General features: G+C 45.6%; 1 protein-coding gene across 1 annotated transcript; it reads right to left on the reverse strand.

Annotated features, from left to right (window-relative positions):
• Positions 1-18,715, reverse strand: zdhhc22 (zDHHC palmitoyltransferase 22). The gene is made up of 2 exons (XM_078563388.1): positions 18,633-18,715; positions 1-796 (listed from the first exon to the last, which is right to left on the reverse strand). Exon 2 carries the CDS (start codon positions 778-780, stop codon positions 1-3), a length of 780 nt encoding a protein of 259 aa, XP_078419514.1. The 5' UTR covers positions 781-796; positions 18,633-18,715.
• Positions 18,716-19,128: the final 413 nt, after the last annotated feature.

The raw sequence follows: 19,128 nt of genomic DNA on the forward strand, positions 1-19,128 counted from the left end.
CTATTTGTCCTTTGGATCCACATGTACCGTTGGAATCGGGAAGAAGAATCCCAGCAACCAACGCTTCCCGAACACATCCTGAAGATTGACCCCCCACGGAGTGCAGCGTACTGCAGGCATCCCTTTCTTCAGATGATACCAGGTACGACCTCGAGCTACCAAGAGAATCTGTTGGCAGCAGAACCCAGCACAGGTGAGCCCAATCCCTAACCAGATGTACAGCATCAGGACGAGGAACAACTGAAATGATGGGATCATACTGAAGAAGAAGTGAAAGAAGGAGAGGGGAAGGAGAGTGAGAAAGGTGAGAGGATTCTCAAAGGAGAGATGGTATTCCACGCTTAGGTATGCTACACCTACCACTAAGGAATAGAGACAGACAATAGAGGTGTACCATCCAAACATCAGAAAGTAACGCATGTTCCTGTTCCCGATACAGTTTGCTGTAAAGAAGCAATGGTGATCCCGCCTCAGGATAACTTTGCTGCACAACTTGCAGAAGTGGCTGCCTGGTTGTAGGGGTTCGTTCCCATCGGGGAAGGGTCCGCTGGTCTGTAGGCTCTCTGATGGGTCCCACAGGATCAAGAAGTAGTTCCCCAAAACATTAACTGAGATATAGAGAAAGAAAGTGAAATGGCAGCCACAGTATGACCATGGCCTTCTGAAGTCATCAGCAAAAATAGTGGGAATGAAAACAAAACTCTGAAGGATCATGGTGGTGATGGAGACTCCAAGAAAGTACGAGGGAGCTACAGTATTTAAGATCCTCAGCTTCAGCATCCTGGACCATTCCTATCTGTAAAAGGAAACAGACACAGTGAATCACAGCAAATCTTCCTGATAAGTGAAGGGACAGGACATTGGTTTAAAAATTAAAACAATGCAGTTTATAGGCTGATATCTGGAAGTCTTTAATATTGGAAAAGAATGTGACAGATAGAAACAGACTTTCAAGTTGTTGAGGGCTTAGAATAAGGGACCATAGACGCAACGTTAAATGTCAAAGATTTTTAGGCTGTGGGATTCACTCATGGTAACTGAGGCAGAAACGATGTCAGTGTTAAATTGGATTTCTGGATGGAGGAATGTGGGAAAAGGTGGGTAAATACAATAAGGACTTCCTGCTCAGATGTAAGGTAAAAGAGTCAATGTGGTTGACTCTTAAATGTTCTTTGAAATGACCTAGCAAGCCACTCAGTTGTACCAAATCACTACAGGAAAGTTAGAAGTAATGAAAGCAGACAGACCACCCAGCATTGACCTAGGCATCGGAAATGACCACCAGGCCTGATGACCCCGCAAAGTCCTTTTTACTAACATTGGGGGCTTGTGCCAAAACCGGGAGAGCTGACCCACAGCCTTGTCAAACAACATAGCCATACTCACAAATCATACCTTACAATGCCCCAAACATCACCATTACTATTCTTGGGTATGTCTTGTCGCACCGAGAGGACAGACCTACCAGAGGTGGCAGCACAGTGGCATACAGTCGAGACAGAGTTGCTCTGGAAGCCCTTAACATTAACTCCAGACCCTATGAAGTTTCATGGAATCAGGTCAAACATGGGCAAGGGAACCTCTTGCTGATTACCACCTACCACCCACCACCCACCCTAGCCTCCCCCCCTCCCCCTCAGCTGATGAATCAGTGCTCCTCCAAGTTGAACACCAACTGGAAGAAGCACTGAGGGTGGAAAGGCCGCAGAATGTACTCTGGATGGGGGACTTCAACGTCCATCACCAAGAATGACTCAGTAGCACCACTACTGACCGAGCTGGCCTAGTCCTAAAGGACATAGCTGCTAGACTGGGTTTGCACCAGGTGGTGAGGGAATCAAGAGGGAAAAACTACTTGACTTCATCCTCACCAATCTACCTGTCCTCTTTGTGTGCTGTAAATTGTGTATGTTTCTATTTAACTCAATTTATCCACCTTGGTTCTGTAACACTGTAATAGCCCTGCCTAATAAAAAGTTATCTATATCAGTGTTGAAAGCTCCATTGACTCTCAGTCTCAACTGCTTTTTGGGGGTAAATTTCAGATTTGCATTTTGTGAGGCAGTGCTTTCTGACATCACCTCTGAATGACCCAGCTATTCTGCATAGACCCACCATTGGAAATAGTTTCTCTTCATTTACGCTATCAAATCCTTTGATCATTTTTGAACACCTTGATTAATATCACTGTCTCAGTCACATTCAGGAAGTCTGTCCATGACAGTATTGGTAGAAGTGACCACCACAAAGTCCTTGTAGAGACCTTCACATTGAGGATATGCTGTGTCATGCTGTGTGGCATGACCACCGTGCTAAATGGGATAGATTTTGAACTGATCTAGCAACTGGGCATCCATGAGGCCCTGTGGGCCATCAGCAGCAGGAGAATTGTAATTGAACACAGTCTGTAACCTCATGAGCATGTCCCTCACTCTACCATTACCATCAAGCCAGGGATCAACTCTGGCTCAGTGAAGAGTGCAAGAGGGCATGCCAGGAGCAGCACCCGGCATACTCAGCAGTGCTAGAATACCAAAGGAGTGACGTCAGGACAAGGGAGAGAGCTGATTGGTGGGTAGTGGGTAAATTGTATTTTCCCCACTTTAAGGTGACATTACAGAAGATAACGGCTTAAATTTAAGGATATAGTCTTTTACTTAAACAAACAAAATGTCTGGCGAGGGAGCTCAGTCCCGTGTGTTGTGCAGCCTGCAGGACGTGGGGATTCTTAGACACTCCTTGCAGTCTGGATGAGCACATGTGCAGGAAGTGCCACCGGCTTGACCAGCTTGAACAATGGGTTTCAGAGCGTCAGCGTCAGCTGGAGATACAGCGGAGCATCTGCGAGGCTGAGGGTTACGTGGATAGATGTGGTCACTCCGCAGCTAAAGGAAGGGCAGTCAGAGAGGGAATGGGTGACCTCCAGCCAGAAGAAGGGAGGCAGGCAGATAGCCAGGGAAGCCCCAGAGTGTATCTCACTCAAGAACCGTTTTTCTCTGCTGGAAAACGGTGAGGGTGAAGGTTCCTCTCGAGAGTGCAGCCAGAGACAAGCTCACTGCATTGTGGGTAGTCCAGCTGCTCAGTGCAGGAGGAAGTATGGAAGGGCAATAGTGGTAGGGGATTCGTTAGTGAGGTGAGTAGGCAGGCGCTTCTGCGGCTGTAGACGTGACTCCAGGATGGTGTGTTGCCTCCTTGGTGCCAGAGTCAAGGGTGTCACAGAGTGGCTGCAGGGCATTCTGAAGGGTGAGGGCAAATAGTCACAGATCGAGGTTCACATTGGTACCAACGACATAGCTAGAAAGAGAGATGAGGTCCTGCAACAAGAATTTAGGGAGCTAGGTAACTAATTAAAAAGCAGGACCTCTAAGGTTGTAATCTCTGGATTATTCCCTGTGCCATGTGCTAGTGAGTATAGGAATAGAGGGATAGACAGGATGAATGTGTGGCTGAAGAGATGGTGCAGAAGGGAGAGCTTTAGTTTCTTGGATCACTGGGTCTATTTCTGGTGAAGGTGGGGCCTGTATAAGTTGGACAGGCTACACCTGAACTGGAACAGGACCAACATCCTTACAGAGAGGCTTGTTAGGGCTGTTGGGGGTGTGGGACGGGCGAGGGGGGTTAAATTAATTTGGCAGGGGGGTGGGAAACAGAGTGGAGGTACAATAGGGGGTGATGCACAGCCAAATATAGAAGAGAAACTAAGTCAATCTGGAAGGCAGAGCAAATGCAGACCTGGTAAGGCACAAGGAAATAACGCAAGACTGGACTGCATCCATTTTAACGCAAAGAGTCTTACACATAAAGCAGATAAATTGAGGGGCGTTGATTAACACATGGGAATATGATATTATTGCTATCACAGAGACATGGTTGGGGGAAGGGCAGGACTGGCAGCTCAATATTCCAGGGTATAGAATCTTTAGGCGTGACAGGGGGTGGGGAGGTGGGGTGGTATTAAGGAGGGATGGTATCTTAGAAGGTTCCTCAAATGAGGCCACATGGGTAGAACTTAAAAACAAAAAGGAGGCAGTCACTTTGCTGGGAGTGTACTATAGGCCTCCAAACAGTCAGGAGGAAATAGAGGAGCAGATATGTAGGCAAATCTCAGAGAAGTGTTAAAATAATAGGGTAATAATAGAAGGGGATTTCAACTTCCCCAATATTAACTGGGATAGTCTTAATGTGAAAGGCTTAGAGGGGGCAAAATTCTTAAAGTGCATCCAGGAGAGATTTTTGAGCTGGCACCTAGAAAGTCCTACAAGAGATGGGGCGGTACTACACCTGGACAAGCTGAGTGAGTGGGCCAACGCATGGCAGATGCAGTATAATGTGGATAAATGTGAGGTTATCCATTTTGGTAGCAAAAACAGGAAGGCAGATTATTATCTGAATGGCTATAAATTGAGAGAGGGGAATGTGCAACAAGACCTGGGTGTCCTTGTACACCAGTCGCTGAAGGTAAGCATGCAGGTGCAGCAGGCGGTAAAGAAGGCAAATGGCATGTTGGCCTTCATAGCCAGAGGATTCGAGTACAGGAACAGGGATGTCTTGCTGCAATTGTTCAGGGCCTTGGTGAGACCACACCTGGAATATTGTGTGCAGTTTTTGGTCTCCTTATCTGAGGAAGGATGTAATTGCTATAGAGGGAGTGCAGCGAAGGTTTACCCGACTGATTCCTGGGATGACGGGACTGACATGAGGAGAGATTGAGTCGATTAGGATTATATTCCCTGGAGTTCAGAAGAATAAGGTGGGATCTCATAGAAACCTATAAAATTCTAACAGGACTAGACAGGGTAGATGCAGGAAGGATGTTCCCGATGGTGGGGGAGTTCCAGAGCCAGGGGTCACAGCCTGAGGATATGGGGTAGACCATTTAGGACTGAAATGAGGAGAAACTTCTTCACCCAGAGGGTGGTGAGCCTGTGGAATTCGTTACCACAGAAAGTAGTTGAGGCCAAAACATTGTATGTTTTCAAGAAGGAGTTAGGTATAGCTCTTGGGGCGAAAGGGATCAAAGGATATGGGGAGAAAGCGGGAGCAGGCTATTGAGTTGGATGATCAGCCATGATCATAATGAATGGCGGAGCAGGCTCGAAGGGCCGAATGGCCTACTCCTGCTCCTAGTTTCTATGTCTATGTTTCTAATCTTAGGGAATGAAGCCAGGCAAGTGGTAGAAGTGTCAGTGGGGGAGCATTTTGGGGATAGTGACCATAACTCCGTAAAATTAAAGATAGTTATGGAAAAGGACAAAGATGAACCAGAAATAAAGGTCCTGAATTAGGGGAAGACCGATTTCAATGTGATAAGACAGGATCAGGCCAAAGTGGAACAAAAACAGAAAATGCTGGAAAGACTCTGACAAGGAGTCATAAGGACTCGAAACGTTAACTCTGTTTCCCACCCCCCCCCACAGACGCTGTTAGACCTGCTGAGTTTTTCCAGCATTTTCTGTTTTTGTTTCAGATTTCCAGCATTGCAGTATTTTGCTTTTATTTGGCCAAAGTGGACTGGGAGCAGTTACATGTAGGAAAGTCTACATCAGAGCAGTAGAAGTCATTCAGAAAGGAAATGGCGAGAGTTCAGGGCCAACATGTTCCCATAAAGGTGAAGGGTGGGACCAACAAGTCCAGGAAACCCTGGATGTTAAGGGATCTAGAGGATTGGATAAGGGAAAAAAAGGAGACTTATGGCAGATACAGGGGGCTGAAAATAGCAGATGCCCTAGGGGAGTATTGAAAGTGTAGGGTGTTACTTAAAAAAGTAATTAGGAGAGTAAAGATGGGGCATGAAAAACCACTGGCTGGCAAGATAAAGGAAAATCCCAAGGCATTTTATAAATATATTAAGGGCAAGAGGATAACCAGGGAAAGAGTACGGCCCATAAGGGACCAAAGTGGCAATCTGTGTGGAGCCAGAGAACGTAGGTGAGGTTTTAAACGATTACTTTTCATCTGTGTTCACGATGGAGAAGGACAATGTAGGTGTAGAAATCAGGGAGGGGGACTGTGATATACCTGAACAAATTAGCTTTGAAAGGGAGGGGGTATTAGCGATTTTAGCGGGCTTAAAAGTGGATAAATCCCCAGGCCCAGATGAGATGTATCCCAGGCTGCTGTGTGAGGCAAGGGAGGAGATTGCAGGGGCTCTGACACTAATTTTCAAATCCGCTCTGGCCACAGGAGAGGTGCCAAAGGACTAGAAGACAACGAATGTGATACCATTATTGAAGAAGGTAGTAGGGATAAGGGTAGTAGGGACGAGGGTAGTGCAGTTGATGTAGTCTACATGGACTTCAGTAAGGTTTTTGACAAAGTCCCGCATGGGAGAATGGTCAAGAAGGTAAGAGCCCATGGGATCCAAGGCAATTTGACAAATTGGATCCAAAATTGGCTGAGTGGCAGGAGGCAGAGGGTAATGGACGAAGTTGTTTTTGTGATTGGAAGCCTGTGTCGAGTGGTGTACCACAGGGATTGGTGCTGGGTCCTTTGCTGTTTGTAGTGTACATTAATGATTTAGACGTGAATATAGGAGGTATGATCAGTAAGTTCGCAGATGACACGAAAATTGGTGGTGTCATAAACAGTGAAGAGAAAAGCCTTAAATTACAGGATGATATAGACGGGCAGAGTAGTAGCAAATGGAATTTAATCCTGACAAATGTGAGGTGATGCATTTTGGGAGGACGAACACAGCAAGGGAATGAATGGTAGGACCCTAGAAAGTACAGAGGATCAGAGGGACCTTGGTGTACATGTCCGTAGATCCCTGAAGGCAGCAGTGCAGGTAGATAAGGTGGTTAAGAAGGCACATGGGACACTTGCCTTTATTAGTCGAGGCATAGAATATAAGAGCAGGGAGGTTATGTTGGAACTGTATAAAATACTAGTTAGGCCACAGCTGGAGTACTGTGTGCAATCCTGCTCACCACATTATAGAAAGGACGTGATTGAACTGGAGAGGGTGCAGAGGAGATTCACCAGGATGTTGCCTGGGCTGGAGAGTTTCGGCTATGAAGAGAGACTGGATAGGCTAGGGTTGTTTTCCCTAGAGCAGAGAAGACTGAGGGGGAACCTGATAGAGGTATACAAAATTATGAGGGGCATAGATAGGGTAGATAGGAAGAAACTTTTCCCTTTAACACAGGTGTCAATAACCAGGGGGCATAGATTTAAGATGAGGATCAAGAGGTTTAGAGGGGATTTGAGGAAAAATGTTTACACCCAGAGGGTGGTTGGAATCTGGAACACACAGCCTGAGGGGGTGGTAGAGACTTAAGAAGTATTTAGATGAGCACTTGAAATGCCATAGCATACAGGGCTATGGGCCAAGTGCTGGAAAATGGGATTAGAATAGATTGGTGCTTGATGGCTGGCACGGACACGATGGGCCGAAGGGCCTGTTTCTGTGCTGTATAACTCTATGACTCTATACCTAAAATGAGGTGTCAACATGGTGAAACACAACACAGGACTACTTGTGTGCCAAACAGCAAAGTCAGCATGCAATAGATGCAGTTAAGTGATCCCCCAACCAACGGATCAGATCTAAGCTCTGCAGTCCTGTTACATCCAGTCCTAAATGGTGGTGGACAATGAAACAACTTAACTGGAGGAAGAAGATCCACAATTATCCCCATCCTCAATGATAGTGATCCCAGCACATCAGTGCAAAAACAAAGGCTGAAGCATTTGCAACCATTTTCAGTCAGAGGTGTCAAGTTGATGATCAATCTTGGTCTCCACTGGAGGTCCCCAGCATCACAGATACCAACTCGATTCAGTCTACTCAAGCAACTGCTGAAGGCACTGGATACCGCAAAGGCTATGGACCCTGACAACTTCCCAGCAATAGTACTGAAGACTTGTGCTCCAGAACTTACCATGCCCTGAGCCAAGCTGTTCCAGTAAAACTACAACACTGGCATCAATATGACAATGTAGAAAATTAACAAAGTGAGTGTTAGTCCTATAGAAAGTGAGCCTGGCAAATTAATAATGGAAAATAAGGAGATGGCAGATAATTGAACAGGTATTTTGCATCGGTCTCCACTATAGAGGATGCAAGTAACATCCCAGAAATAGCTGTAAATCAGGAAATGGAAGGGACAGAGGAACTGAAGAAAATTACAATCACCAGGGAAGTGGTACTGAGCAAAGGGTACTACAGGACTGACAAGTCCCCGGGTCCTGATGGACCTCATCCTAGGGTCTTAAAAGAAATGGCTAGGGAGATAATTAATGCATTGGCTTTAATTTTCCAAAATTCCCTAGATTCGGGGAAGGTTCCATTCAATTGGAAAATAGCAAATGTGACTCCCTTATTCAAAAAGGGAGGGAGACAGAAAGCAGGAAACTACAGGCCAGTTAGATTAACATCTGTGAAAGGGAAAATGTTAGAAGTTATTATTAACAGTACTATAGCAGGGTACTGAGAAAAATTCAAAGTAATCAGGCAGAGTCAGAGACAGAGTCAATATGGTTTTGTGAGAGGAAAATCATGTTTAACTAATTTATTGGAGTTCTTTGAAAAAGTAACAGGCTGTGGATGAAGGGGAACTGGATGTATTGTATTTAGATTTCTGGAAGGCATTTGATAAGGTGCCACATTAAGAGTTATTGTGAACAATTAAAGCTCTTAGTGTAGAGGGTAACATTTTGGCATGGATAGAAGATTGGCTAGCTAACAGGAAACAGAGAGTAGGCATAATTTAATTTAATTTAGCAACTAACTAAAAGTTGCTCTTTGGGTTGGGAGAAGGTGAGTTTTAGTCCAGATTTAAAACAGGGGTTGTACAGGCTCTACCTGCAGCTGCAGCTAGTTAATTAGTTAACTGGCTTAAACAAGTTTCCAGAAGCTAGATTCAGACAGCAGAAAGCAAGCCATCTACAGTGCTGCTTTTGTCTGCACCAGAGTGCTTCAGTTGGAGTTTGGTGAGAGAGTGAGTTAGGTGAAGAGGGAAGGAGGTGATCCTTTCATTTTTTTATCTTTCTACCTTTCCTCAGTAAGAAGAGCAGTGGCCTTGGTAAGTAGGACCTGGTGAGTATTTCTTCTGTCCTTGATATTCTCTAAACTAGAGGAAGTAAAAGTAAAGGGAGTAATTTAACAGTAAGTCATGGCAGGGTAGCTCGGCCAAGTGGAATGCTCCTCCTGTGCAATGTGGGAAGTCAGGGACATTTCCAGTGTTCAGGGCGACCATGTGTGCAGGAAGTGTCTCCAGCTGCAGCTACTCGAAATCTGCATTTCAGAGCTGGAGCTGGGGCTGGAGTCACTGTGGAGCATCTGCAAGGATGAGATCTTCGTATAGTGAGGTGGTGAAACTGTGCACAGGCAGAAAGGGAATGGGTGACTGCCAGGCAGAGTAAAAGCACCAGGCAGGTAGTGCAGGGGTCCCCTGGGTCCATCTCCCTCTCTAACAGATTTTCCATTTTGGATACTGCTGGGGAGATGATTTCTCAGGGGAATGCAGCAAGAGTCAAGTCCCAGGCACCACGACTGGCTCAGCTACACAGGGGTGGGAGGGGTGGGAGAAGAGTGGGAAAGCAATAGTGATAGGGGGTTCTATCGTAAGGGAAACAAATAGATGTTTTTGCGGCCACAGACGTGATACCAGGATGGTGTGTTGCCCTCCCTGGTGCCAGGGTCAAGGATGTCACTGAGCAGCTGCAGGACATTCTGAAGGGGGAGGGTGAACAGTCAGAGGTCATGGTCCATATCGGTACCAACGACATAGGTAAAAAGAGGGATGAGGTCCTGAAAGCAGAATATAGGGATTTAGCAAATAAATTAAAAAGCAGGACCTCAAAGGTAGTAATCTAGGGGTTACTCCCAGTGCCATGTGCTAGTGAGATCAGGAATAGGAGAATAGGCCAGATGAATGTGTGGCTGGAGAGATGGTGTAGGAGGGAGGGATTTAGATTCTTGAGGCATTGGGACCAATTTTGGGGAAGATAGGGCCTGTACAAGCTGGACGGGTCACTCCCCAGCAGGACCGGGACCAATATCCTCACTTGTACTGCAGGGAAGGGTTTAAACTAGAGCAGCAGAGGGGTGGGAACCTGAGCGGGAGACACAAGAGAAGGCAGAGGAAACAAGGCTAGCAGCAAATAGGGCCATAGTACAAAAAAATGTGTAAAAAATGTTAAAAAAGACAAGTCTAAAGGCACTGTATCTGAATGCATGGAGCATTCACAATAAGGTAGACAAATTAACAGTGCAAATAGATGTAAACGGGTACGATATGTTTGCTATTACGGAGACATGGCTGCAGGGTGATCAAGGCTGGGAACTGAATATCCAAGGGTACTCGATATTTAGGACGGACAGGCAAAAAGGGAAAGGAGGTGGTGTGACATTGTTAGTTAGGGATGGAATCAGTGCGATAGTGAGAGAGGATATTGGCTCAGGAAATCTAGATGTAGAATCAGTCTGGGTGGAGCTAAGAAGCAACAAGGGATGGAAAACATTAGTGGGAGTTGTCTTTAGGCCTCCAAACAGTAGTGGTAAGATAGGGGACAGCATTAAAGAGGAAATTAAAGATGCATGTAACAAGGGCGCTACAGTAACCATAGTTGACTGTAATATATTTATAGACTGGGCAAACCAAATTAACAATAATACTGTGGTGGATGAATTCCTGGAGTGTTTACGAGATGGTTTTTTAGACCAGTATGTCGAAGAACCAACTAGGTAACAGGCTATCCTCGATTTGGTATTGTGCAATGAGAAGGATTTAATTAATAATCCTGTTGTGCAGTGTCCTTTAGGGAGCAGTGACCATAACGTGATAGAATTCTTCATTATGATGGAAAGTGAAGTAACCTGATCTGAAACTAAGGTCCTAAATCTTAACAAAGGAAACTACAAAGATATGAGGTGTGAGTTGGCTAAGATAGATTGGGGAACTTCATTAAGAGACGTGATGGTCGATAGCAAATGGCTAACATTTAAGGAAGGAATGTATGCATTGTAACAGTTATATATTCCTTTCTGGTGCAAAAACACAACAGGAAAAGCAGCCCAACCAGGGCTAACAAAAGAAATTAAGAATAGTATTATGTCCAAAGAGGAGTCATATAAAGTTGCTAGTAAAAATAGCAAGCCTGAGGATTGGGAGCAGTTTAGAATTCAGCAAAGGAGGACCAAGAGATCGATTGAAGGGAAAAATAGAGTATGAGAGTAAACTTGCAAGGAACATAAAAACAGACTGTAAAAGCTTCTGTAAGTATGTAAAAAGAAAAAGATTAGTGAAGACAAATGTAGGTCCCTTACAGTCTGAAATGGGAGAATTTATAATAGAGAACAAGGAAATTGCAGAGCAATTAAACAACTACTTTAGTTCTGTCTTCACTGAGGAAGACACAAATAACTTCCCAGAAATACAAGGGAACCAAGAGTCTAGTGAGAAGGAGGAATTGAAAGAAATTAGTATTAGTAAAACAATAGTGCTGGAGAAATTAATGGGACTGAAAGCTGTTAAATCCCAGGACCTGATAATCTACATCCCAGGATACCAAAGGAGGTGGCCGTGGAAATAGTGGATGTGTTGGTTGTCATCTTCGAAAAATCTGCCGATTCTGGAACAGTCCTGGCAGATTGGAGGATGCCAAATGTAATCCCACTATTTAAGAAAAAGGAGGGAGAAAACAACGAATTACAGATTGGTTAGTAACATCAGTAGTAGGGAAAGTGCTAGAATCTATTATAAAGGATGTGATAACAGGGCACTTAGAAAATATCAACGGGATTAGACAAAGTCAACATGGATTTATGAAAGTGAAATCACATTTAACAAACCTACTGGAGTTTTTTGAGGATGTAACCAGCAGAATAGATAAGGGGGATCCAGTGGATGTGGTGTATTTGGATTTTCAGAAAGCTTTTGATAAAGTCCCACATAAGAGGTTAGTGTGTAAAATTAAAGCTCATGGGATTGGGGGTAATATATTGGCATGGATTGGTTAGCAGTCAAGAAACAGAGATTAGGAATAAATGGGTCTTTTTTGGAGTGGCAGGCAGTAACTAGTGGGGTACCGCAGGGAACAGTGCTTGGGCCCCAGCTATTCATAATATATATCAATGATTTGGGTGAAGGAACCAAATGTAATATTTCCAAGTTCGCTGATCACACGAAACTAGGAATGTGAGCGGTGAGGAGGATGTTAAGAGGCTTCAAGGCGATTTGGACAGGTTGAGTGAGTGGGCAAATACATGGCAGATGCAGTATAATGTGGATAAGTGTAAAGTTATCCACTTCAGTAAGAAAAACAGAATGGCAGAGTATTATTTAATGATAGATTGGGAAATATTGATGTACAAAGGAACTGGGGTGTCCTTGTACACCAATCACTGAAAGCAAGCATGCAGGTACAGCAAGCAGTTAGGAAGGCAAATGTTATGCTGCCCTTCATTGTGAGAGGATTTGAGTACAGGAGCAAGGATGTCTTACTGCAGCTGTACAGGGCCTTGGTGAGACCACACCTGGAGTATTGTGTAATATAAAAGCAAAATGCTGCAGATGCTGGAAATCTGAAAAAAAACAAAAATGCTGGAAAAACTCTGCAGGTCTCATATCATCAATGGAGAGAAAGACAGAGTTAACGATTCCAGTCTGTATGACTCTTCTTCAGAACTCTGAAGAACTCTGAAGAAGAGTCATACAGACTCGAAACGTTAACTCTGTCTTTCTCTCCATTGATGATATGAGACCTGCAGAGTTTTTCCAGCATTTTATGTGCTGGAGTATTGTGTACAGTTTTGGTCTCCTTACTTAAGAAAGGATATACTTGCTGTGGAGGGAGTGCAGCGAAGGTTCACCAGACATTCCCGGGATGGCAAGATTGTCGTATAAGGAGAGATAAGGTTGACGAGACCTGTATTCACTGGAGTTTAGAAGAATGAGAGGAGATCTCATTGAAACGTATAAAATTCAGGCAGGGATGGACAGACTGGATGCAGGGATGATGTTTCCTCTGGCTGTGGGAGTCTAGAACAAGGGGTTGCAGTCTCAGGATACAGGGTAGGCCATTTAGGACTGAGATGAGGAGAAACGTCTTCACTCAGAGGGTGGTGAACCTGTGGAATTCTCTACCACAGAGGCTGTGGAGGCCAAGACACTGAATATATTTAAGAAGGAAATAGATTTCTGGACTCTAAAGACATCAAGGGGTATGAGGAGAGAGCAGGAGTACGGTGTTGAGATAGAGGATCAATCAGGATCATATTGAATGGTGGAGCAGGCTCGAAGGGCCGAATGACCTACTCCTGCTCCTAGTTTCTATGTTTCTAAACAGGTCATTTTCTGGTTGGTGAGATGTAATGAACAGTGTGTCACAGGGATCAGTGCTGGGGCCTCAACCTTTTACAATTTATATAAATGACTTGGATGAAGGGACTGAAAGTATGGTTGCTAAATTTTTTGATGGCAGAAAGACATAGGAAAGTAAGATGTGAAAGGGACATAAGGAGGCAACAAAGTGATATAGATCAGTGAGTGGGCAAAGATCTGGTAAATGGAGTATAGTGTGGGAAAATGTGAAATTGTCCATTTTGGCTGGTAAAATAAACAAGAAGCTTATTATCTAAATGGTGAGAGATTGTAGATCTGAGATGCAGAGGGATCTGGGTGCCCTAGTGCATGAATTGCAAAAGATTTGTGTGCAGGTGCAGCAAATAATGAGCAAAGCTAAAGAATATTGTGATGGGAATTGAAGACAAAAGTAGGGAGGTTATGCTTCAGTTATGGAGGGCATCGGCGAGACCATATCTGGAGTATAGTGTACAGTACTGGTCTCCTTATTTAAGGAAGGATGTAAATGGGTTGGAAGCAGTTCAGGGAGGGTTTAGTCATACCTGGAATGGGGGGCGTTGTCTTATGAGGAAAAGTTGGACAGGCTAGGCTTGTATCTGCTGGAGTTTAAAAGAGTAAGAGGTGACCTGATTACAACATATAAGATCCTGAGGGATCTTGACAGGGTGGATGTGGAGAGGATGTTTCCTCTTGTGGGAGAATCTAGAACTAGGGGTCACTGTTTAAAAATAAGGAGTCACTCATTTAAAACAGAGCTGAGGATTTTTTTCTCTCTGAGGGTCATGGGTTTTTGGAACTCTCTTCTTCAAAAGGCGGTGGAAGCAGAGCCTTTGAATATCTTTAAGACAGAGCTAGATAGATTCTTGATTAACAAGGGGGTGAAAGGTTATCAGGTGTAGGCAGGAATGTGGGGTTAAGGTTAAAATCAGATCAGCCAGAATCTTATTGAATGGCGGAGCAGGCTCGAGGGGCTGAGTGACCTGCTCCTGCTCCAAATTCGTATGTTCGTATGTAAAGTGACAGCAGCTGATTGGGACAAAGCCAGGAATTTGCTAGCACCTGTATTTCACTAGTAGGCAATAAAACCAAAGGTAAACCACTTTCCACAGGACAGAGGCTGTATAAGTCATCCAGTAATGTTAAAAAAGTATTAATTGCTGCCAAATAATCACATGTGAAAAAATCATCCTGAGTAATATTAAATCTCTATTCCGACTTTCCAAGTGCACAGAGCCACCTGACCTCGAGAAAACCAATGCCTTTTCCTAGCTTTTCCTGGAGTAGAAAAGTAAACATGAGCCAATTAGTGCAGTCACGGTTGTACCAAGGATTACTCTGCAATTCTCAGCAGACCAGAGCTTTATATTTTTCAGACACTTACTGTAACATTTTACACAATTACAGTCTGTAATAAACCTGTCCAGGGAAAGGATTTCTGGGCCCTGTCAAAGTCAGGTATGGAGGTGACGGAGCCCGAGAATACCAGTGCCAGTCAGGATGCTGGTTTCCGGCCACTGTTCCTGGCGCTGACCATTTTACAGGAAACGGGTTCGGGGTCCTGGCACTGGCACAGCTGCCTGTCCCTATGAGGAAGGCAGCCATTTAGGCTCATTAAGAGCTTTGCTATTGGCTCTGGGATTTTCCAGTTGGTTTCCAGTTTCCCAAAGCAATGTGGGGGAGAGGTTCATCTGCTGGAGGTGGACACCCACCAGGGCCAGTGCTCCAGGCAAGCCTACAGGCCCTTCCTTCCTGCCTAATGCAGCCAGACACCTGCAGCCTGGATTGGAGGCTGGTGGAGTGGAAGGTGAACCTCCATATTCGATGAATCATCCTTCACCACCTCCAGCGAGATGCCACCACCAAACACATCTTCCCCTCCCCTCTACTTTCAGCATTCTGAAGGGACTGTTCCCTCTGGAACACTTCCGTCCGCTCTTCAGTCACCCCCGATATCCCCTCCCCACAGCACCTTTCCATGCAAACGCAGAAGATGCAACAACACCTGCTCTTTTACCTCCTCCCATCTCACTGTCCAAGGCCCCAAATACTACTTCTACGTGAAACAGTGATTTATTTGTACTTTGAATTTGGTCAAATGTATTTTCTACTTATGATGCAGTCTCCTCTACACTGGGGAGACCAAATGCAGACTGAGTACTGCTTTGAGAAACACCATCATTCAGTTTGAAAGTGTGACCCTGACCCTGCCATTTTAATTCTCCAGCTGCTTCTACACTGACCTCTCTGTCCCTGGGCCTCCTCGATTATTCCAATGAAGCTCAATGTTCACTCGAGGAACAACACCTGATCTGTCAATTAGGCTTCCAGACCCAACAATGAGTTTAAACATTTCAGACTGTAATCTCTGTCCCAACTTCATTTCGTTTTTTGCAGGTTTTGGTTTTATCCTCACTTTCCTTTTGTTTTTGCTTTTAGATGGCAATTGTTTATGATTCTCCCATTCACACCTTTAGACACCAACATATGAACTAGGGGCAGGAGTTGGCCACTCGGCCCCTCGAGCCTGCTCCGCCATTCAGTAAGATTATGGAAATATTTAACGGTCTTACAAAGTGGTCATGGTCAGTAAATTCATCTTCAAATATCGTATCTCACCCACTATACCACTAACCTCCACACTGCTCAATTCACCACATCCCCATCACTCACCTACCAATACATTCAATCAATCAGGACTCACAACTAATGTACCTGTCTGTCCTAACCCCAATGGTGGACACAGTGTTGTTCATTATGGAAGCAGTGGGGCTGAAATCATTGAAGCTGACAGTATCCTCATCCCCTCATCCTTAATCATCCTCCTCATATTCCACTTCCTCCTCATCCAACACTCTCTTCAAATGGAGAAACTGCTGATGATATAAGAATGCACTTCTCCCTCTCCCCCTCACCACAACCTCCCCCTTGCCCCTTTTCCCTCCAGATACCCAAGAACTGGAACCTGTCCAGGGAGTGGAGAAAGGCCACAAAGGATAATGATGTTGAACATACTCTGTCATTGGCTCTCCCACTCCCAGCTACCAGCTCAGAGACTGACACTGTGCCTGATATAGAGGATAGTGTCGAGCTAGTATTGACACTTTGGGAGACACCAGGCACAAGGTGGCAGGGATAGAGGGCTGTGCCCTGTCGCTGGAGGTTATGGTCATGTAGTGAGCGTGGTTAACGGTGAGCGTGGTTAATGGTGAGCGTGGTTAACGGTGAGCGTGGTCAGTGGTTAACGGTGAGCGTGGTTAACGGTGAGCGTGGTTAACGGTGAGTGTGGTTAGTGGTTAACGGTGAGCGTGGTTAACGGTGAGCGTGGTTAACGGTGAGCGTGGTTAACGGTGAGTGTGGTTAATCCTATGCATGTTTAATCCTGAGCGAGCGATGGTGATAAATAGTCCCTGATATACAATAACTCCCTTTGTTCTTCTCCTTGTTCCCTCCCTCTATTGTCTCTTTTCTCACTTAATGTTGCTCTTTTGATCATTATTCCTGCTATTCCTGGTTTTTTATGTCTTTTTCCTGTACCGTATTCCTGCTCTGACTCTGTATGTGCGTCTCCTTATCCGTCTCTTTCCTGCTGTCTCTCTCTGGGTCTCTTTCTCTCCCTGCGTCTTCTTCTTTCTCTGTACCTCTGTCTGTGTCACCGGTTTTCTCTCTCTCTCTGTCTCTCTCTCTGTCTCTCTCTCTGTCTCTCTCTCTGCCTGTCTCTGTGATTCTGTCTGTCTCTCTGTGTCTGTCTGTCTCTCTTTTTTTCTCTGTCTCTCTCTGTCTTTCCATCAATTTCTGTCTTCTGTCTGTTTCTCTTTCTGCCTTTGTCATTCTCTGATCTCTCTGCCCCCTATCTCTCTCTCTCTGCGCCCTATCTCTCTCTCTCTGCCCCCTATCTCTCTCTCTCTCTGCCCCCTATCTCTCTCTCTCTCTCTGCCCCCTATCTCTCTCTCTCTCTCTGCCCCCTATCTCTCTCTCTCTCTCTGCCCCCTATCTTTCTCTCTCTGCCCCCTATCTCTCTCTCTCTCTCTGCCCCCTATCTTTCTCTCTCTGCCCCCTATCTCTCTCTCTCTCTCTGCCCCCTATCTCTCTCTCTCTCTCTGCCCCCTATCTCTCTCTCTCTCTGCCCCCTATCTCTCTCTCTCTGCCCCCTATCCCTCTCTCTCTCTGCCCCCTATCTCTCTCTCTCTCTCTGCCCCCTATCTCTCTCTCTCTCTGCCCCCTATCCCTCTCTCTCTCTGCCCCCTATCTCTCTCTCTCTGCCCCCTATCTCTCTCTCTCTCTCTGCCCCCTATCTCTCTCTCTCTCTCTCTGCCCCCTATCTCTCTCTCTCTCTGCCCCCTATCTCTCTCTCTCTCTCTCTGCCCCCTATCTCTCTCTCTCTCTGCCCCCTATCTCTCTCTCTCTCTCTGCCCCCTATCTCTCTCTCTCTCTGCCCCCTATCTCTCTCTCTCTCTGCCCCCTATCTCTCTCTCTCTGCCCCCTATCTCTCTCTCTCTCTGCCCCCTATCTCTCTCTCTCTCTCTCTGCCCCCTATCTCTCTCTCTCTCTGCCCCCTATCTCTCTCTCTCTGCCCCCTATCTCTCTCTCTCTGCCCCCTATCTCTCTCTCTCTTTCTGCCTGTCTCTCTATCTCTCTCTCTCTCTGCCTGTCTCTCTATCTCTCCCTCTGCCTGTGTCTCTATCTCTCTCTCTCTTTCTCTCTCTCTGCCTGTCTCTCTATCTCTCTCTCTCTCTGCCTGTCTCTCTATCTCTCTCTCTGCCTGTCTCTCTATCTCTCTCTCTCTTTCTCTCTCTCTGCCTGTCTCTCTATCTCTCTCTCTCTTTCTCTCTCTCTGCCTGTCTCTCTATCTCTCTCTCTGCCTGTCTTTGTATCTGTCTCTCTGTGTCTCTGTCTCTATGTCCCTCTCTCTCTGATGCTCTCTCTTTGTCTGTATATCTCTGTCTCTTCCTCCCTCTGATTCTTTCATCTCTCTCTCTCTCTCTGTATGTCTGGCTTTCTCGCTCGGTCTCTTCTATCTCCCTCTCTTTATCTCTCTCTGTCTCTTTCTGCATCTCTCTATCTCTCTGTATGAGGATGCCTTTGTGTGTGTTTCTTTCTGATTGCAGTGAGTCTGCATTCTAGCAGCCTGCTTCTATTGTTCTCTCTCTCTCTCTCTCTCTCTCTGCCATATCTGGCCCTTTTACAGGCAGCCTTGCTGAAATAAGCAGATGTGAAGCACTGTGCCTTTCTAAAGAGCTAAGAATAAATATCGGTGGTGGTGACAATGCTGGTTCTCTCACTGCCCTCCCTGCTGAAGCTGTGGATCATTTTTTGATGTGGTACCTGGATCTGGGGTGTGCTTGGCGTCCTTTCTTGTCTGGATCCGGTCTGGGTTTGAACACTGCAGCTCAGGTCCTCGTGCCCTGCGATCTGTGCCCTTGCTGCTGGGCCCTGTGTTACGCTGCTCCCCAACTGGCTGTTACCACGAACTGCAGCCTCCGCACTGCCAATGGCTTCAATCACTTGCTGATCCGCAATTCAACCAGTTCATCCCAGTCTCCGTCTGGAACATTATCCTGTCTATTTTTTTACAGAATCTGACCTGTAGCATTGCCATTTTTATCAGGGAGTACAGGATCAGCACATCTACGGAATCATAAAAATCATACAGCGCAGAAGGAGGCCATTTGGTCCATCGTATCCGTGCCAGCTCTTGGAATGAGTGACTAATTAGTCCCGCTCTCTGCTCTTTCCCCATAGCTCTGCATTTTCTTTTCCTCCTGAAATCAGTCTCTTTTGAAGATTACTATTCAATCTGCTTCTGTCACCCTTTCAGGCA

The sequence above is a fragment of the Cetorhinus maximus genome, chromosome 18, assembly GCF_964194155.1.
Source record: "Cetorhinus maximus chromosome 18, sCetMax3.hap1.1, whole genome shotgun sequence".
NCBI classification, from domain to species: Eukaryota; Metazoa; Chordata; class Chondrichthyes; order Lamniformes; family Cetorhinidae; genus Cetorhinus; species Cetorhinus maximus.